The sequence below is a fragment of the Schistocerca piceifrons genome, chromosome 2, assembly GCF_021461385.2.
Source record: "Schistocerca piceifrons isolate TAMUIC-IGC-003096 chromosome 2, iqSchPice1.1, whole genome shotgun sequence".
In the NCBI taxonomy this organism is placed as follows: Eukaryota; Metazoa; Arthropoda; class Insecta; order Orthoptera; family Acrididae; genus Schistocerca; species Schistocerca piceifrons.
Genome location: NC_060139.1, coordinates 190108814 through 190126023, shown reverse-complemented (window position 1 = coordinate 190126023; position 17210 = coordinate 190108814). Strand labels below are relative to the sequence as shown.

Genomic DNA, 17210 nt, shown 5'->3' with positions numbered 1-17210 from the left:
CAAAAAATATTTCTTACAAATCACTCATGTGACATATCCTGGAATATCACCCAAGTGTGTGGGTGTGGGACCCGTACTGGATAGGACTAACAGGATATTGAACATATACAGAGAAGGGCAACATGATCACAAGTTCGTTTAATCAATGGAGTATTGTCACAGAGATGCTGAAGGAACTGAACTGCTCAGACTCTTGAAGACAGGCTTAAACTATCCCAAGAAAGTCTATTAACAAAGTTTCAAGAACCGGCTTTAAATGATTACTCTAGGGATATACGACAACCCCCTACATATATATCACTCACACAGGGGATTAGAATAATCACTGCATGTACTGAGGCACTCAATTATTCTTCCCCCACTCCACATGTGAATGGAACACGGAGGAACCCTAATAACTGGTACAATGGGATGTACCCTCTGCCATGCACCTCACAGTGGATTGCCGAATGTAGATGTAGATTCATCGTGTTCCACAGAGGAAAGAAGTATAATAAAGTGATTGAGTTACAAAATATGTCCTCCTTGGGAATGGAATGTGTTAGTCAAGAAAAGTTTCTTTTAAAATACGGTACATTTCCCACAAGACGTTAAATATGCCTTGCCAGAATAGTGTGTATATTTGACTATGTACCTGACTCTTTTTCTGTACTCATGTTAAATCCTTAAGTTTCCGATTTATCCTTTATAAAGGACATAATTGACTACATATGTTTTGAAAAAGTTGTCAAGATCCGAACATCATTCAGTACTCTGGTGTTGATACTAGACTTGATTACATGCTTCTGTATCCTAAATCCCCCCCCCCCCCCCCCCCACACACACACACACACACACACACACACACACACACACACACACACACACACCCCTCCAGGAACCCTGGACTATGCCAGTCGTGGGGTGGCTTGCTTGCCTCAATGATACAGATATCGGTGCTGTAGGTGGAACCTCAACAGAGGACTATCTGTTGAGAGGGTAGACAAATGTGTCGTTTGGCAGCAGCCTTTTCAGTAGTTGCAGGGCCAACAGTCTGGATGATTGACTGATCTACGCTTATAACATCATCCAAATTAGCCTTGCTGTCGTGATGAAGCAAGCTGGGAGATTTTTACTTCTCCTCTTGTTTTGCCATCTGCCTCCTTAAAATTCATTTTTTTCGTTCTTGAATTAATTACCATTAACATATGCGAGTATAATCTGTATTTTCATAATAGAGAAAGGTTGATCCTCAGTTTTAGAGAATATAACACCAGATGTAATTTTGTGCTTAGTTTTATGTATGTAATTGATTTTCTAATTTATTTAGACTATGTCTAGTTAATACTTCCATTGTAGGGTGAAGTCGGTAATTGTTTGAAGAGTCACAATTGTTTCATAACTTAAATTCTATTGTTGACTTAACGAACAAATATAAATTCTATACTATTTATAAACATTCGGAGGAACAACTAACAGTATTCTTAAAGGATGTATTTGTCTATTCGAAAACATGTTAGCAAAGCCAACCCTTAATTAATTCAAAAGTAATTAACAGTTTTGTCAAAGTATTGTTTGAGTAACTATATACGTTAATTTTGTGATTTTAACAAAATTTGGCTTAACCCTTGTAGCAGGAGAAACTGTTAAAAAGAAGGAAGTTTTTGATGTATTCAGTTGATTTAATAAAAGTTTTAATTGTGATTTCTGTAAAGTAAACATCGAACAATGTGTAGTTTCAGTACCTATTATTGTGAGGATCTATAAGGGCCCAATTTTTGGTCCCGAGACAGTCAGTCCAAGGCTGAGTTTAAGACAAGAAACCTGTGTTGATTAGAACAACGATGCTTTAACTTAACTGTGAAATAAGTGTTACACAATTATGCCAAGTGTTAAAACAATGATAGTGTGTGCTCCATATGTACCTTTCTATTCTTCAAGAACTGTGAACTTTGTAGTTAAGTTTTTACTGCTCGTAAATGTTCAGTAGTAAACTATTGTAGCAGTATGTGGAGGTTTGCCTGCAAACTATTAATGAGGCTTATGGAAATTGAAAACAATGGTGCACTGGCCATATATAAATCTTATTATTGGGGGGTTGTGAACAGTGAAAGTAAACTACCGTGAAACACAACTGTGCATCTGTCGGCCATATTATTTAAAGTAGTCAGTGTTGTACTTCCACACCCCATTTTTCAGCTAGTATCACAACGCAGTAAGTCGACACCGAGGACAACAAACGGATAAATAAAGCGAGCAAACCATCACACTGTGCTGGTACTGCAGGTGGCTGAAAGTAAGAGTAAACTACAGTCACATGCCCTGCCCCAAGGGCATGCTGCTGTATTGTATGGCTAAAGGATGACATTGTCTTGGGTAAGATATTCCGGGGTAAAGTAGACCCCCATTTGGATCTCTGGAAGAGGACTACTCAGGAGGATGACATCATCAGGAGAAACAAAACTGGTGTTCTACATGTTGAAATGTGGAATACTAAGAGCCCTTAATAGGACAGGTGGGTTTGAAAATTTGAAAAGGGGAAGGATAATTTGAAGTTGTAAATTGTGGGAATTAATGAAGTTCAGCGGTGGCAGAATGAAAAGGACTTTCAGTCAGGCGAATACAGGGTTGCAAATAAAAAATCAAATAGGGGTAATGCGGGACTAGGTTTAATATTGAATAAGAAAACGAGTGTGGGTAAGCTGCTGTGAAGATCATAGTGAATGAATTATCATAGTAAAGATAGACACAAAGCCCATACTCACCACAGCAGTAAAAGTTCATATGCTCACTTGTTCCACAAATTATGAAGAGAATGAAAAAAATGTATGATGAGATAACTCATTATTCAGATAGTTAAGGGAGATGAAAATTTAAGCTGTGGGGGACTGGAATTTGATAATAGGAGAAGGAAGAGGAGAAAAATTAGTTGGTGAATGCAGACTGGGTGAAGGGAAAGAAAGGGGGAGCCACCTGATAGAATTTTGCGAAGTGCATAATCAGATCATTCCTAACCCACAGTTTAAGAATCATGAAAGGAGGTTGTGTATGTGAAAGAGACCTGGAGGCACTGGACGGTTTCAGGTTTATTGTATGATGGTAAGACAGCTTTTGGAACCAGATTTTAAATTGAAAAATTTCCGGGAACAGGTGTGGACTCTGACCACAATTTATTGGTTACAGGGTGTAAGTTAAAAGTAAAGAAATTGCAAAAAGGTAGGAAATTAAGGAAGTGGGACTGAGTGAAACAGGACATAGGAATACAGTAGATGATGAATGGGTAGCTTTGAAAGAGGAAACAGTGCAGCATAAAAGGATCAGCAAGGTAAAAAGAAAGACAAAGCCCAGTAGAAATCCTTGGATTTAACAGGAGATATTGAACATAATTGATGAAGTGGGGAAAAAAAAAAGACGGCAGGAAGTGCAAAATGTTTAAGCAGGAATGGCTAGAGGACGAATATAAGGATTTAGAAAAGTAAAGAGGTCTTTGGAGAAAAAGAGACAGCTGTATGAATGTAAAATAACTCAGGTGGATAACCAGTAGTGAGCAAAGAAGGGAAAGTTGGAAGGAATATATAGAGAAGCTATACAAAGGAGATCAACTATAAGGCAGTATTATAGAATGGGAAGAGGAGATGGGAAATACGATACTGCGAGAAAATTGACAGAAGACCTAAGTCGAAACGAGGTCCCTGGAGTAGACGCAAGTCTGTCAGAACTACTGATAGCCTTGGGAGGGTCAGCCATGCCATAAAATGTTTGATCTAGTGTGCAAGAAATCAGACAGGTGAAATACCTCAGACTTTGAGAGGAAGGTTATTGTTGTCGTCTTCAGTCCAGACACTAGTTTGAAGCAGCTCTCCATGCTACTCTATCCTGTGACAGCTTCTTCATTTCCCGGTACCTACTACAACCTACATCCTTCTGAATCTGCTTAGTGTATTCATCTCTTGGTCCCCCTAAACGATTTTTACCCTCCACACTGCCCTCCAATATTAAATTGGTGATCCCTTCATGCCTCAGAACATGTCCTACCAACCGATGCCATCTTCCAGTAAAGTTGTGCCACAAATTCCTCTTCTCCCCAATTCTATTCAGTATCTCCTCATCAGTTACATGATCTACCCATCTAATCTCCAGCATTCTTCTGTAGCCCCACATTTCAAAAGCTTCTATTCTCTTATTGTCTAAACTAGAAATCATCCATGTTTCACTTCCATGCACAGCTACACTCCACACACATACTTCCAGAAACGACTCCCTGACATTTAAATTTATACTCAATGTTAACAAATTTCTCTTCTTCAGAAATGCTATCCTTGCCATTGCGTTTACATTTTATATCTTCTCTTCTTTGACCGTCATCAGTTCTTTTGCTCCCCAAATAGCAAAATTCATATACTACTTTGTCTCATTTCCTAATCTAATTACTTCACCATCACCCGATTTAATTAGACTACATTCCATTATCCTCATTCTGCTTTTGTTGATGTTAACCTAAAGTTTTTATTTCTTCTCCATGGATTTTAATTCCTGCTCCAAAACTGCTTTTGTTTCCTTTACTGCTTGCTCAATATACAGATTGAATAACATCAGGGATAGGCTACAACCCTGTCTCACTCCCTTCACAACCACTGCTTCCCTTTCATGCCTCTTGACTCGTATAACTGCAGTCTGGTTTCTGTACAAATTGTAAATAGCCTTTCACTCCCTGTATTTTACCCCTGCCACCGTCAGACTTCGAAAAATAGTATTCCAGTCAAAATTGTCAAAAGCTTTCTCTAAGTCTTGAAACATAGGTTTAGCTTTCATTAACGTATCTTTTAAGATAAGTCGCAGGATCAGTATTGCCTCACGTGTTCCAACATTTCTATGGAATCCAAACTGATCTTCCCCGAGGTCGGCTTCTACCAGTTTTTTCCATTCGTCTGTAAAGAATTCGTGTTAGTATTTTGCAGCCGTAACTTATTAAACTGATAGTTTGGTAATTTTCACATCTGTCAACACCTACTTTCTTTGGGATTGGAATTATTATGTTCTTCTTGAAGTCTGAGGGTATATTCCCTGTCTTATATATCTACCTCGCCAGATGGTAGTTTTTTGTCAAGGCTGGCTCTCCCGAGGCTATCAGTATTTCTAATGGAATGTTGTCTTCTCCTGAGACCTTGTTTCGACTTAGATCTTTCAGTGCTCTGTCAAACTCTGCATGCAGTATATCTCCCATTTCATCTTCATCTACATGCTCTTCCATTTCCATAATATTGTCCTCAAGTACATGGCCCTTGTATAGATGCTTTATATACTCCTTCTACCTTTCTGCTTTCTCTTTTTTGCTTAGAACTAGGTTTCCATCTGAGCTCTTGATATTCATGCAAGTGTTTCTTTTCTCCAAAGGTCTTTTTAATTTTCCTGCAGGCAGTATCTATCTTACCCCTAGTGATACATGCCTCTACATCCTTACACTTGGCCTCTAGCCATCCCTGCTCAGCCATTTTGCACTCCCTGTCGATCTCAGTTTTGAGACGTTTGTATTCCTTTTTTCCTGCTTCATTTACTGCAGTTTTATATTTTCTCCTTTCATCAGTTAAATTAAATATTTCTTCAGTTACCCAAGGGTTTCTACTAGTCCTCATCTTTTTACCTATTTGGTCCTCTGCTGCCTTCACTATTCCATCTCTCAAAGCTACCCATTCTTCATCTACTGTATTTCTTTCCCCCATTCTTGTCAATTGTTCCCTAATGCTCTCCCTGAAACTCTCCACAACCTCTGGTTTAGTCAGTTTATCCAGGTCCCATCTCCTTAAATTCCCACCTTTTTGCAATTTCTTTGGTTTCAATCAACAATTCATAACGAAAAGTTTGTGGTCAGAGTCCACATGTGCCCATGGAAATGTCTTACAATTTAGAACCTGGCTCCTAAACCTCTTTCTTACCATTATATAATCTGTCTGAAACCTTCCAGTATCTCCAGGCCTCTTCCGTGTATACAACCTTCTTTCATGATTCTTGAACCAACTGCTATGATTGTTATGCTCTGTGCAAAATTCTACCAGGTGGCTTTCTCTTTCATTTATTACCCTCAGTCCATATTCACCTACTATGTTTCCTTCTCTCCCTTTTCCTACTATTGAATTCCAGTCACCCATGACTATTCAGTTTTCATTTCCCTTCACTATCTGAATAATTTCTTTTATCTCATCATACATTTCATCAATCTCCTCGTCATCTGCGGTACTAGTTGGCATATAAACTTGTACTGCTGTGGTAGGCATGTGCTTCATGTCTGTGTTGGCCATAATAATGTGTTCACTATGCTGCTTGTACTAGCTTACCCGCACTCCTGTTTTTTATTCATTATTAAACCTACTCCTGCAAAATCCCTATTTGGTTTTGTATTTATAACCCTGTAGTCACCTGACTAGAAGTCTTGTTCCTCCTGCCACCGTACTTCACCAATTCCCCCTATATTACCTATCTATTTCCCTTTTTAAATTTTCTAACCTACCTGCCTGATTGAGGGATCTGCCCCTTTTCAGGAACCACACATTTGTCTGACCTCTCAACAGATACCCCTCCAAGAGGAATAATTCCAATTCCAAGGAAAGCAGGTGCTGACAAATGTGAATATTACCAAATTATCAGTTTAATAAGTCAGGGTTGCAAGATATTGGCTCGAATTCTCGATGGAAGAATGGAAAAACTGGGAGAAGCCAACCTCAGGGCAGATCAGTTTGAACTCTGGAGAAACATAGGAAAAAGCAACGCAGTACTGACTTTGACTTCTCTTAGCAGATAGGTTAAGGGAAAACTTACATTTATGGCATTTGTAGAACTAAAGAGAGCTTTCAACAATGTTGTCTGGAATACTCCCTTCAAAATTATCTATGTAACATGGGAAGAAGACAGGGAACGTAGTGCCATTTACAACGTTGGTGCAAACTGGATGGCAGCTATGAGTTGAGGGGAATCATAAAAGGGAAGCAGTTATTGAGAAGAGAGGGAGGCAGGGTTGTAACCTATCCCAGTGTTTCTCAATCTGTACATTGAGCAAGCAGTGAAGGAAACCGAAGGAAAATTTAGAATAGGAATTAAACTCCAGCGGTGAAGAAAAAATTTGAGATTTGCCGATGGCATTGTAATTCTGTAAGAGGCAGCAAAAGACTTTGAAGAGCAGCTGAAAGGAATGGACAGTGTCTTGAAAGTAGGATATCAATGAAAGCAAAACAAGGATAATAGAATGTAATCAGATTAAGTAAGGAGACGATGAGGTAATTAAATTAGAAAGTGAGACACTAAAAGTAGTAGTAGATGAGTTTTGCAATTTGATCCAGCAAAGTAGCAGATGATTGGTGAAGTAGATAGGATTTAAAATGTATACTGGCAATGGCAAGAAAAGTGTGTTAGAAGAAGAACTGTTTAACATCGAATATAAATGTGTTAACGAACTCGTTCCTAAAAGTATTTGTTTTTAGTGTAGTCATGTATGGAAGTGAAGCATGGTTTATAAATAGTTTAGACATGAGGAGAGTATTTTGAAATGTGTTTCTTTAAAAGAATTCTGAAGAAAAGATGGATAGGTCATGTAACTAATGAGGAGGTACTGAATAGAAAGATGTAAGTTAATGTAGACGAGTAGGAAAAACAAACCAGTAATGTTATAATACAGCATTAGTAGTGTGCTGCTTCACACAGTCATATCATTTAAATGTCAAGGCATACTGTTGCAAAGTAATATGAAATGAAATGGAACAAGCATGTAATAATTGTAGAAGGGAAGGTGAATGGTAGACTAAGGGGAGAATTTTGGGAAAGTGTGATTCTTCTGTAAAGGACACAGCAAATAGGACACTAGGGCAACCTATTCTTAAGTACTGCTCGAGTGTCTGAGATCCACATCAGGTCAGGTGAAAGCAAGACGTCAAAGCAATTAATAGGAGGGCTGTTAGATTTGTTACTGGCAGGTTTGAACAGCATGCAAGTATTGCAGAGATGCTTCAGGAACTAAAATTGGAATTCCTGGAGGGAAGGCAACATTTTTGGTGAGGAACATTATTGAGAAAATTTAGAGAAGTGGCATTTGAAGCTGGCTTCAGAATGATTCTATTGCTGCTGATGTATATTTTCGCAAGGACTGCACAGATAAGAGAAATCAGAGTTCATATGGAGTCATGTAGACAGTTATTTTCCCTTGCCTAATTTGTGAGTGGAACAGGAAAGGAAGTGACCAGTAGTGGTATGAAGCAACTTCCAACAAGACTGAATGGTGGCTTGCAGAATATGTATTTAGATCTAGATACAAAATTAGGAAGATAAGAAATTTGTCGTAAAACTTGACTAATAGAGGGGTTTGACTGATCTGATACTTTCTGAGATAAGAAATCACCAATTTTGTATTGGAGGGAAGTTGGGCGTGGGGGAAGAAGATAGAGGGAGACTACAGCATTATTATCGCCCTAAATATGTTATGTACAAGGAACTTACATTGCACCAAATAAATTACTCAACAAACTTACCAAATAATGTTTCTCAAACTTTTTCTTCGAATATAATTTTAAAAATTTTGTTTTCAGATTCCAGGCTATTTACTGAATTATTGCCCTATTTCATATTAGAATTATAAGGCATTCTTGTAGTGTAAGAATAGGAAAACACCACTTAAGTAAAATCACAATATTAAAAAAAAGTGAAACTTTTACTTTAGTCATGACAATAAAAATTTGTTTAGTTTAAGTTAAATTTTGGTGAGTTGCACTTAGCCATTACCAATTTCTCACGGAAAGAGACCTCCAGTCAGCCCTACATCGCAAGTTCTGCGATGTCTAGAGCTCGGAATGGTCTGTCTAAGCTCCGCATGGTAAAGTCGTCCACGGCCGTATGGAACTCATCCTTTAGGAGCACGCGTAGGGACTCAGTTGTTCTCTGCCATCTCCGAATTGGACATACGCGGTTAACCCACAACTATCTCCTTCGCCGTGAGAACCCGCCCAAGTGTCGCTGTGATGCAGGGCTGACAGTGGTCCATCTTCTGATGGACTGCCCCCTTTTAGCCCCCTTGCGGCAGTCCTTTAATTTACCAGCTGCACTTCCTTTAATTCTAGGTGACAATGCCTCTATAGCTGACTCAGTTTTACGTTTTATCCGTGCAGCTGGGTTTTATCACTCACTCTAGTGTGGGCGCTCTCGCATCATTTCTCAGGCTACACCCACTCCAGTGACTTTTGTGATGTGGCTACCAAAATAGTGTCTTTTATGGTTTCAAGTTGTGTTGGTACCTCTATCAACACTTTCCAGCTGGAGGTTCTTCGTTTGTAGTTGAATGGTTGACCTTTTACCTGATCCATCAACCACTGTAGTTTGTTTTACTCTAGTCAACTATTTGCTCTGCTCCTTTTAAGTGTCCTCTATTTTGTGTTATTGCAGTGTTAATTTTAGTTCTGTACCACTTGCTATGCCCTCCCTCTGGGTGCAGAGGTGACACTTTTACTGTATAGGCCTTTTACAAGTATATCTGTTTGGAACAGGGGACTGATGACATCGATGTTTAGTCCCCATAAAACCCCAAAACCTATATAAATTGTTTTGTGTACAGAGACCAAACTTGGTGTGTCAAAGGATTTGAATAAGACTCACACCACTAGATGGAATCGGTGATCCATATGACTATTACATCAGTTCTGCCTCCCAGTACGCAGAATTTGGTCATAAGTTGCCAGCCCTGTGAAAGGGAGATGTGCACCCCCCTCCCCGCCCTCACCGCACCACACTTTTCTTCTCAACTTGCTAAAGTCCTAGTTTGTTTACATTCATGCCCAACTGCCAGAATAACATCAGATACAACATAAGCGCCGTTAGCATGAGAAATAATGGAGCATGCATAAATAATTCGAACTTTTAATTACATTTTGAGAAGCAAATTAATTAAATTACCAACATTTAAAATTGAAAGCATTTTACTTGGCACACTACATGACTTTGAGAAGACAGCCTCAAAATAATTATAATATTGGAAATCTGTTTGTCACTCCTTGTTTGCAAATAAATTGATCACTGGTGAACTGAAATTTTCAATTTTACACATGAATTACTTTTCACAGGATAGCATTCCCATGGCACTCAGTTGTTCGTCTTTCATAGCCTTTCATAGAAACCTTTTAATTTTCTTGAGCATTGCAAAGCATTAATCAGCTTCTGATGTCGGAAAAGGTATTGTGGGTAGCAATTTCAAAACTTTGAGTGTCTCGAAAGTGTCCCAAAGCCCATCCTCTAGAATCAGCAAAAGAAATGGAATTGTGCCAGAAACAGCTCTCAACTCAAGCATAGGATAGAAGACTTGAAGCTCTCTCTTCAACTTTCTTTTCTGCAGAAGTAAAGATGTTTGTGTTATTTTTACTTACTTATTATGTCAAATTAGTTGGCTGCAGTGAGGTGTTCCTGTACTGAAAGCAAAATTTTTTATTAGAAAGGATGGCATCACAAACTTATAAAGCATCTCTTCTTTTATAATCGTCAAAAATCCTTTGCTTCTTGGCAGGCACTATTTCATCATTTTCGAAACTAATCTCGTTAATCATAGAGTCAATGCCATTCCTTATGTTTTGCATTACTGCTTCAAAGTTCTGAATATATTGTTTTGCTTTAGTCCTTTCAGTTACCTTCTTTTGAAACTGATTTAAAGGTATGTCCACATGAGGCATTAGCTTCTGGAAAATGATGGCCAGAAAATGAATTCCTTATCTTACGGTCTTCTTTTGTGCGAACTAGCTTTCTCAGTAGTAGAGAATATAGTCTTCTACTCTCACTGGTTTCAGTGGCTTCCCAGACAGTAATAAGGTCTTCCCTATTTCCATAAACATCCTTTACTACTTGCAAATGCTAATTCCATCTCATTACTGACACACGGGGCAAACTTTTCTAAATCATGCTATCCATTACTTTTGATCTCTGTGGCAAATTGAAAAGAAAGAAGAAATACCTGAAAGATGTGCTAAAAAGATGCAGTCATTGCGATTAACAGAGGCTGCTGTAGACATAATAATGTTAAACTGGTGCACAAAACAGTGACTGTAGTTGGCATTTGAGTATTTGTCTTAGTTTATGTACCACATTTGACTTGCTAGTCATAATGTTTGCACTAACATAGTTCTGAGCTATTAGTTTTACGTAGTCGCTGCCAGCTAAGAGTTCAGTTGATTAACCAAAGTTCCAAAATCATTCAGTGGATTTTTACCTAAATCGTTAAATGGTTTTTCCCTCAACAATATATCAGAAAGCAGTAATCAACTGAAATTCGTAACATGCCTCTGTGGTTTCATCTACGATTATTGCAACATAATTGGCATGTTCTATTTATGAACTTCCTCATGGTACAATCCCAAGATGAATTGCAGTAGTTCATTCCAAACAGTCTTAGAAATGCCTTTGAACGCTGGTACCTGACTGAGATGAACTTGAAGATCTTTGTCCAGTTCTGCGCTAAATTTAATTGGCTCACAAAAATATTTTGAGAGACATCAGATTCATTGTGACCCCAGAGAACCAGTTCCAAAGTGCCATAGAACCAAATACAGTTTACAATTAAATTCAATATATATCTGTTCTTTTCTACTTGTTTGTTGTGGCTGTCAGTTGTTTGGACAGAACCATATTATCAAACATGACAAACATAAACAGAAATACTACACTGTTGTGGTGAAAACACAAGTTTCTTCTTCTGTGCCAATAGCCCTGCTGTGGTGAAACATGCAAATATCAAAATAAAGCCTCTTACTTTTAAAATCCAAAACCATACCTGTATTAGAGTTACATGCAGCTATTAATAATGATATTTAAATATGTGATTTCTGTATTTGATGAATTATGCATTAATTTATGTTTCCAAATGTATTAGCATTAACTTGCAGAAAGAGTGTAGCACTGGATTACAGAAAGTTTGAGCCTGGAACGTATTTTAACATTGTTGCTGGATGGCAGAATCGTGCTTCTGTATACTCAGGCCACTGAAACTTTGTGCTTGACACATGGGTTTCAGGTTGGCAGTGTAGCAGTTTAACAAAAGAAAGAGAAGTGCTAGGCATAGGGGGTGAACCAGTCCGCATGTAGCAATAGCTTCCAGTCGTGATATCAAGGCTCCCATGTCCCCGACTTTTATTTGTGTGAACATAAAAAAATGTGGTTGGTTTCTACCTTGTGTTTTATTGTACTGTGATGCAGGAATTCTGATATGTGGAAAATGAGACAGAAAATAGTTCATTCGCTTAGTGACAATACTTTGCAACGAGGTGTGCCGCTAAACATTCAGGTACTGGAGTTATTTTAGAGAACTCGTGAGTTTTATTGGCAGGAGAAAGAAAACATTAGTATTTATGGACAGCTATAAGTTCCTGCCGATAAAGTAGTGGAACATTCCTTGAAAACTCTTAGAATTAGTGCAAGGACAGTAATAGGAGTGTGTTACTGCAAAAGTTGAGGGCACCTCAAACAGATAATGTATTTCTATCAACTTCTGAAAAGAAGAGAAAGCAGCCTCACTCGGTCACCGACTTATTCTTTCCAGGCAACACAGTTTGCAGGCATATTTATGCTTACTGCAGCGGGAAATGGTATCCTACCACTGAAAAGTTGCTAGTTTTGAAAAGAAAGTTACCTTTTCAGGCTTTGGTAAATGTCACTAAAAATTATGCTGAAAAATATGGGTTTCTGTTACAAATCGCTGGACGGACACAGTCCTGTTAGAAAAGACACCTATTGTAATGGCTCGAAGCATATTCTTGCGCAGAATTGTGGACAAAGATATTCATTCAATAATGTGGATGATTAGATAAAACATGGGTTAATGCCAGGGATGGCGTCAGCAAATGCTGGATGGACGACACTCAAAGCAGTAGTGGTCTTTGTCCAATGGGAAGACAAGCAAGATTGTGGTGCTTACAGGTTCTCCCAGTGGCTTTGTTCCCGCTGCACTTTGTTTTTTGGTCCAAGAAGACAGGTGATTACCATGAAGACATGGACCAAATAAGATTTGTTGAGTGGTTAGGAACCTTTTAAAACAGTTTCTGTCTCTACAGCCGTTGTAATGGGCAGTGCTCCGTATCTTTCAGTGATTCTGAACAGAGCCTGAACCACAGATGATTGTAAAGAACTTACGGTGCAGTTTAAGTTAAAATGAACGGTCGAGATAGCAATAATATTTGTTCATTAACTGGTTTCGGCTTATGTGCATGCCATCTTCAGAATTTTTGGCCCCCTGTGACTGGTGCTGGCAGCTCTTCGGATTTTTCGTGATATGATCGTGGTATTGCAAGAAATCAGAGGAGCAGCCAGCACCAGCCATAGGGGGCCAAAAATTCTGAAGGTGGCTTGTACACAAGCCGAAACTGGTTAATAAATAAATGTTGTTGCGATTCCGATCATTCATTTTAACTTAAATATAGTATCAGGCCGCTGCTCTCTGTAGACTATTGTCAAAATTTATTAGGGTGTATAGGTTACAGGTGTGAAACATTGCTGTGGATATGAGCATGATGAAGTCTCTGTTATATTCGCTTGTTAAAGAAAATACGCCCAATGTGCCTGTATGTGTATTAGACAAAATCGTCAAGGAGTAGCATCACACTGTAGTAAGGCTGCCACCATATCGCTGCCATTTCAACCACATTGAGACAGTATGGAGAAATGTGAAGACAAGACATCAGGAACGAGTCCTTTACAGCAACAGAGGTGGAAAGGTTGTTATGTGAAGCTCATAAGACTCTGGATGCAGCCTTGTGGAAGGAAAGATCAGACGGATCAAGAAACTTATTTGAGCAGCACAAGCAGTGGAAGGCATCGTCAGTGACCGTGAACAACTAATGATTTACAGTGGTGGAGGTGATGGTGATAACTGTGTTGGTGCTGATTCTATTGATAACGGAGAGCTTGATGGAATTGCACCATTGTTGCCATAAATTGGTGGTGATAGGTTATAAATATTGCATGATTGTCATTTTAAAATCTAGAGTGTGAAGTTACATTTCGCATTTCGGAGCGAATGTTTTCAAAATCTTGGTGAAGAATGTGGTTCAGTTTTTGAAATACTGGGTGGTATGAATCACAATAGTACTCCTTTGTGGACAGTGATTCTCTCTCTCTCTCTCTCTCTCTCTCTCTCTCTCTCTCTCTCTCTCTACATAGGTTTGCCCACCAAACCTATGTAGTACCCTTGCCCCTTCGTACTTCACCTCTGCTCCCAGGTGTGCGCCCCAAGGCTCATGTCCTTGCAGTACACACAGAGAACCAACACCACTCCCAAACATCCTTCCCACTGCCACCTACTGTTGTCCTGTCTCACACATCTTCCACCCAATTAAAGGCAGGGTTTTCTGAAAAAGCAGCAATGGTATTTACAAACATAGCTGAACTACCGCTCCACTTTCTTCATCAGCATGATAACTAACAAGCTGTCTACATGAATGGCCACTGCTAAGCTGTTGCCAAGTCACATCTAGAACATTTAGTTGCTGAACATGGTGCCCAAAATGATGTGCTTTACTTTAATGACTGCTCCACAGCCTGTGCCATGTGGATTCTTCCTACTGACATCAGCTTCTCTTATTACACAGATGGGAACTCTCCCTACAATATATCCTCCCGTAACCCTTCTTGGCTTCAATCTTTGCTAGTCCACATCCTCCTCCACCTACACATGATGTACCTGCTCCCACTCCAGTACTACACATGACTTCTATCCCACCCATGAATCTACTAGTGTTTCACCCCCCCCCCCCCCCCCCACCTCTCCTCCTTGGCTCTGTGTGATGAGTAGCAATCTATCCTTCCATATTTTTGTAGTTCCAAATGTCACTTAGGGTTTACAGTAACATGTTCCATGTAGCCTTTGTATTTACGCCACAATGGTGTGGAAGTAACCAATTTGTTAGCTAAACTTGTGTTTAAATATGTTTGTTAACCAAATTTGTACTTAAATATTGTTGCTTTCTGACTGTAAACAGGTGAATTTGCCCCGTCCAAAATTTATCATTGGTGTAGCATCCTTTTATGTCGAAAGTTAAATATGCTTCCTATATAAAAATGTTAATTGCAGAAAAGAAAATAATTTTCTAACCACATTACTAACTATATCATATGTTGCTGTATGTGTTCCGGGATCAATACTTCTATTACATGCATAAATAACTAATTTTGCTTTGTTTATGAAATGGAAGGTCATTTATGTATAAGAAATGACAGTAGCCTTAGAATTGAACATTGTGAGGCTTTATTATCTTTTTCATTTATTATAAAACTATCCCCTTTTCTACAATTGTTAAATTATTTGACTATTGAGTTAGGAATGTACTGTAGAGAAACAGAAGATTGTCAGAAAGAATTATTTATAGTACCTTCCTTCCGTTCTTTCTTTCTTTCTTTCTTTCTTTCTTTCTTTCTTCCTTCCTTTCTGTCATTTTTTCCATAATGTTAACTGAGTATGTATTAAAGTCACTGATTTTTTTACTGCCTCATTGCTGGCACGATTGTTAAAAGTTAATTTTTCTCTTGCAGGACTGGACAGTAATGCTTTGGGATCTGAATGAAGAAAAGCACTTGTATACTCTGGAGCATAAGAGCATCATCAATGCACTTTGTTTCTCTCCAAATCGATACTGGTTGTGTGCTGCTACTGGGCCTTCAATCAAAATTTGGGTCAGTATCTTTGCAGTTGTTAATTTACTGACAATGAGACATAAGCTAAGGTGTTCTTCACTCTTGTGACATTACATATTATGACTTAAAATATAAGCAAAAGTGAGGAAAGGCATCTATTCTCTGTAGCCAGTCGATATGTCTTGCACACATTTCTAGTTTGTGGGCTATCATTATGCCTAGTTAAAGTATATGCATGCCCACAAAGTAAGGGTTTCCGTTTATGGGCATGCTTAAACTAGAAAAGAATAGTAGCTCGAAAGCTAGTAGTATGTCTGTGCATTGCAGACCAATCATCTGCAAGACAGTGGTTGCGTTTAACAATTTTCATTGTTTGTTGCCCAGATATTGTCTTATTGTAATAAATTAAAATTACCTTAAAGTACTATTCCATTAATCTATTTACAAGGCAACCAACTGTACATCCAGCAGGTCTCTCTCTGGTCCACAGGGTTACCACAAGTTCGGGAAACAGAGAATTTCAAATATGTCATGGAAATATCAGGGAAATTTGAAAAAGGCATTGGAAAAATCTCATTTTTGTCTCAGTACATAAAACAGTTTGTTTACTGAGATGTCTCATGCATAGCTACCAGCTGGGTGCAGTTGAGTACGTGCACCACTTCCCTACTCCCTCATTGTTACTGCTTCTCCCCTTCCTACCCCTCCCCTCAGCTTGCAGTAATTCCCGCCACCACTTCTTGCCACTAGCCTAGCAGCTGCCGACGAGAGGCAGGGAGGTGGAAGGAATGGTGTGTTTGGATCTGATTCTCAGAGATTGTTGACACAGCAGCCAGAGATGCCAGTCATGTATGCACGAGTTGTGTTTGAGTGACTGTAAATGTGTGTATGCTCTTTGTTTTCCGACAAAGGCTATGGCCGAAAATTTAGTTGAGAGTGTGAATCTTTTCTAGGTGTCTGTCTGCGGCACAGTGATCATCTTTACAATGAGTTGATATCTATCATCATTAGTATTGATTCTCAGAGTATTTGTGCAATTTATCTGTTGCTTGGATTGATCAATGCGGTCTCATTTCACCAACATGGTGTCTGTGACACGTGAATAGCAGGCCACATGAGTGGACTTCCACGACGGGCCAAAACCACAGGTCATTCCTGTGGTTATCCCTAATGGATTGGACCTGCCGATCAGAAGCGCATCATTTCCGACTAATGTGCAAGCTGTGCCTATTGGGTCCAGTCTCACCAATCTGCCTGCAGTCATGGTCTGTTTGTGTGGGCATAATGCAGCAGATTTTTACGGTTTATCCAAGGACCGAGGACTGCAGTGCACCTTGGCAGGCCAGAGGCCACGGACGGTGGATTTGAGGAATTGCAACTGTCTCATTGCAAGCACATCGTTCAGTGCGGCATTTTATAGACATTATTTATTCTAGTACATTTTGACACTTAATAATTTGTGTGTTAGAAAGTGTGGGCAGTAAGAGGAAGATAATTGTGGAAGTTGCTCGTGGTTTTTTATGCTATGTACTCGTGTATGTCTCTAAAGGAAAATCGCACAATACCTGTAAAATAATAGACATAACACAGTG

At 39.0% G+C, this 17210-nt stretch overlaps 1 protein-coding gene across 1 annotated transcript in view; it reads left to right on the top strand.

Annotated features, from left to right (window-relative positions):
- The window catches only part of LOC124777912 (guanine nucleotide-binding protein subunit beta-2-like 1), a 101806-nt gene that overhangs the window by 66369 nt on the left and 18227 nt on the right, over positions 1 to 17210 (top strand). The window contains exon 6 of the mRNA XM_047253464.1: positions 15517 to 15657. Within this exon, the coding sequence (XP_047109420.1) occupies positions 15517 to 15657 (141 nt within the window). The remainder of the gene's footprint in view (positions 1 to 15516; positions 15658 to 17210) is intronic.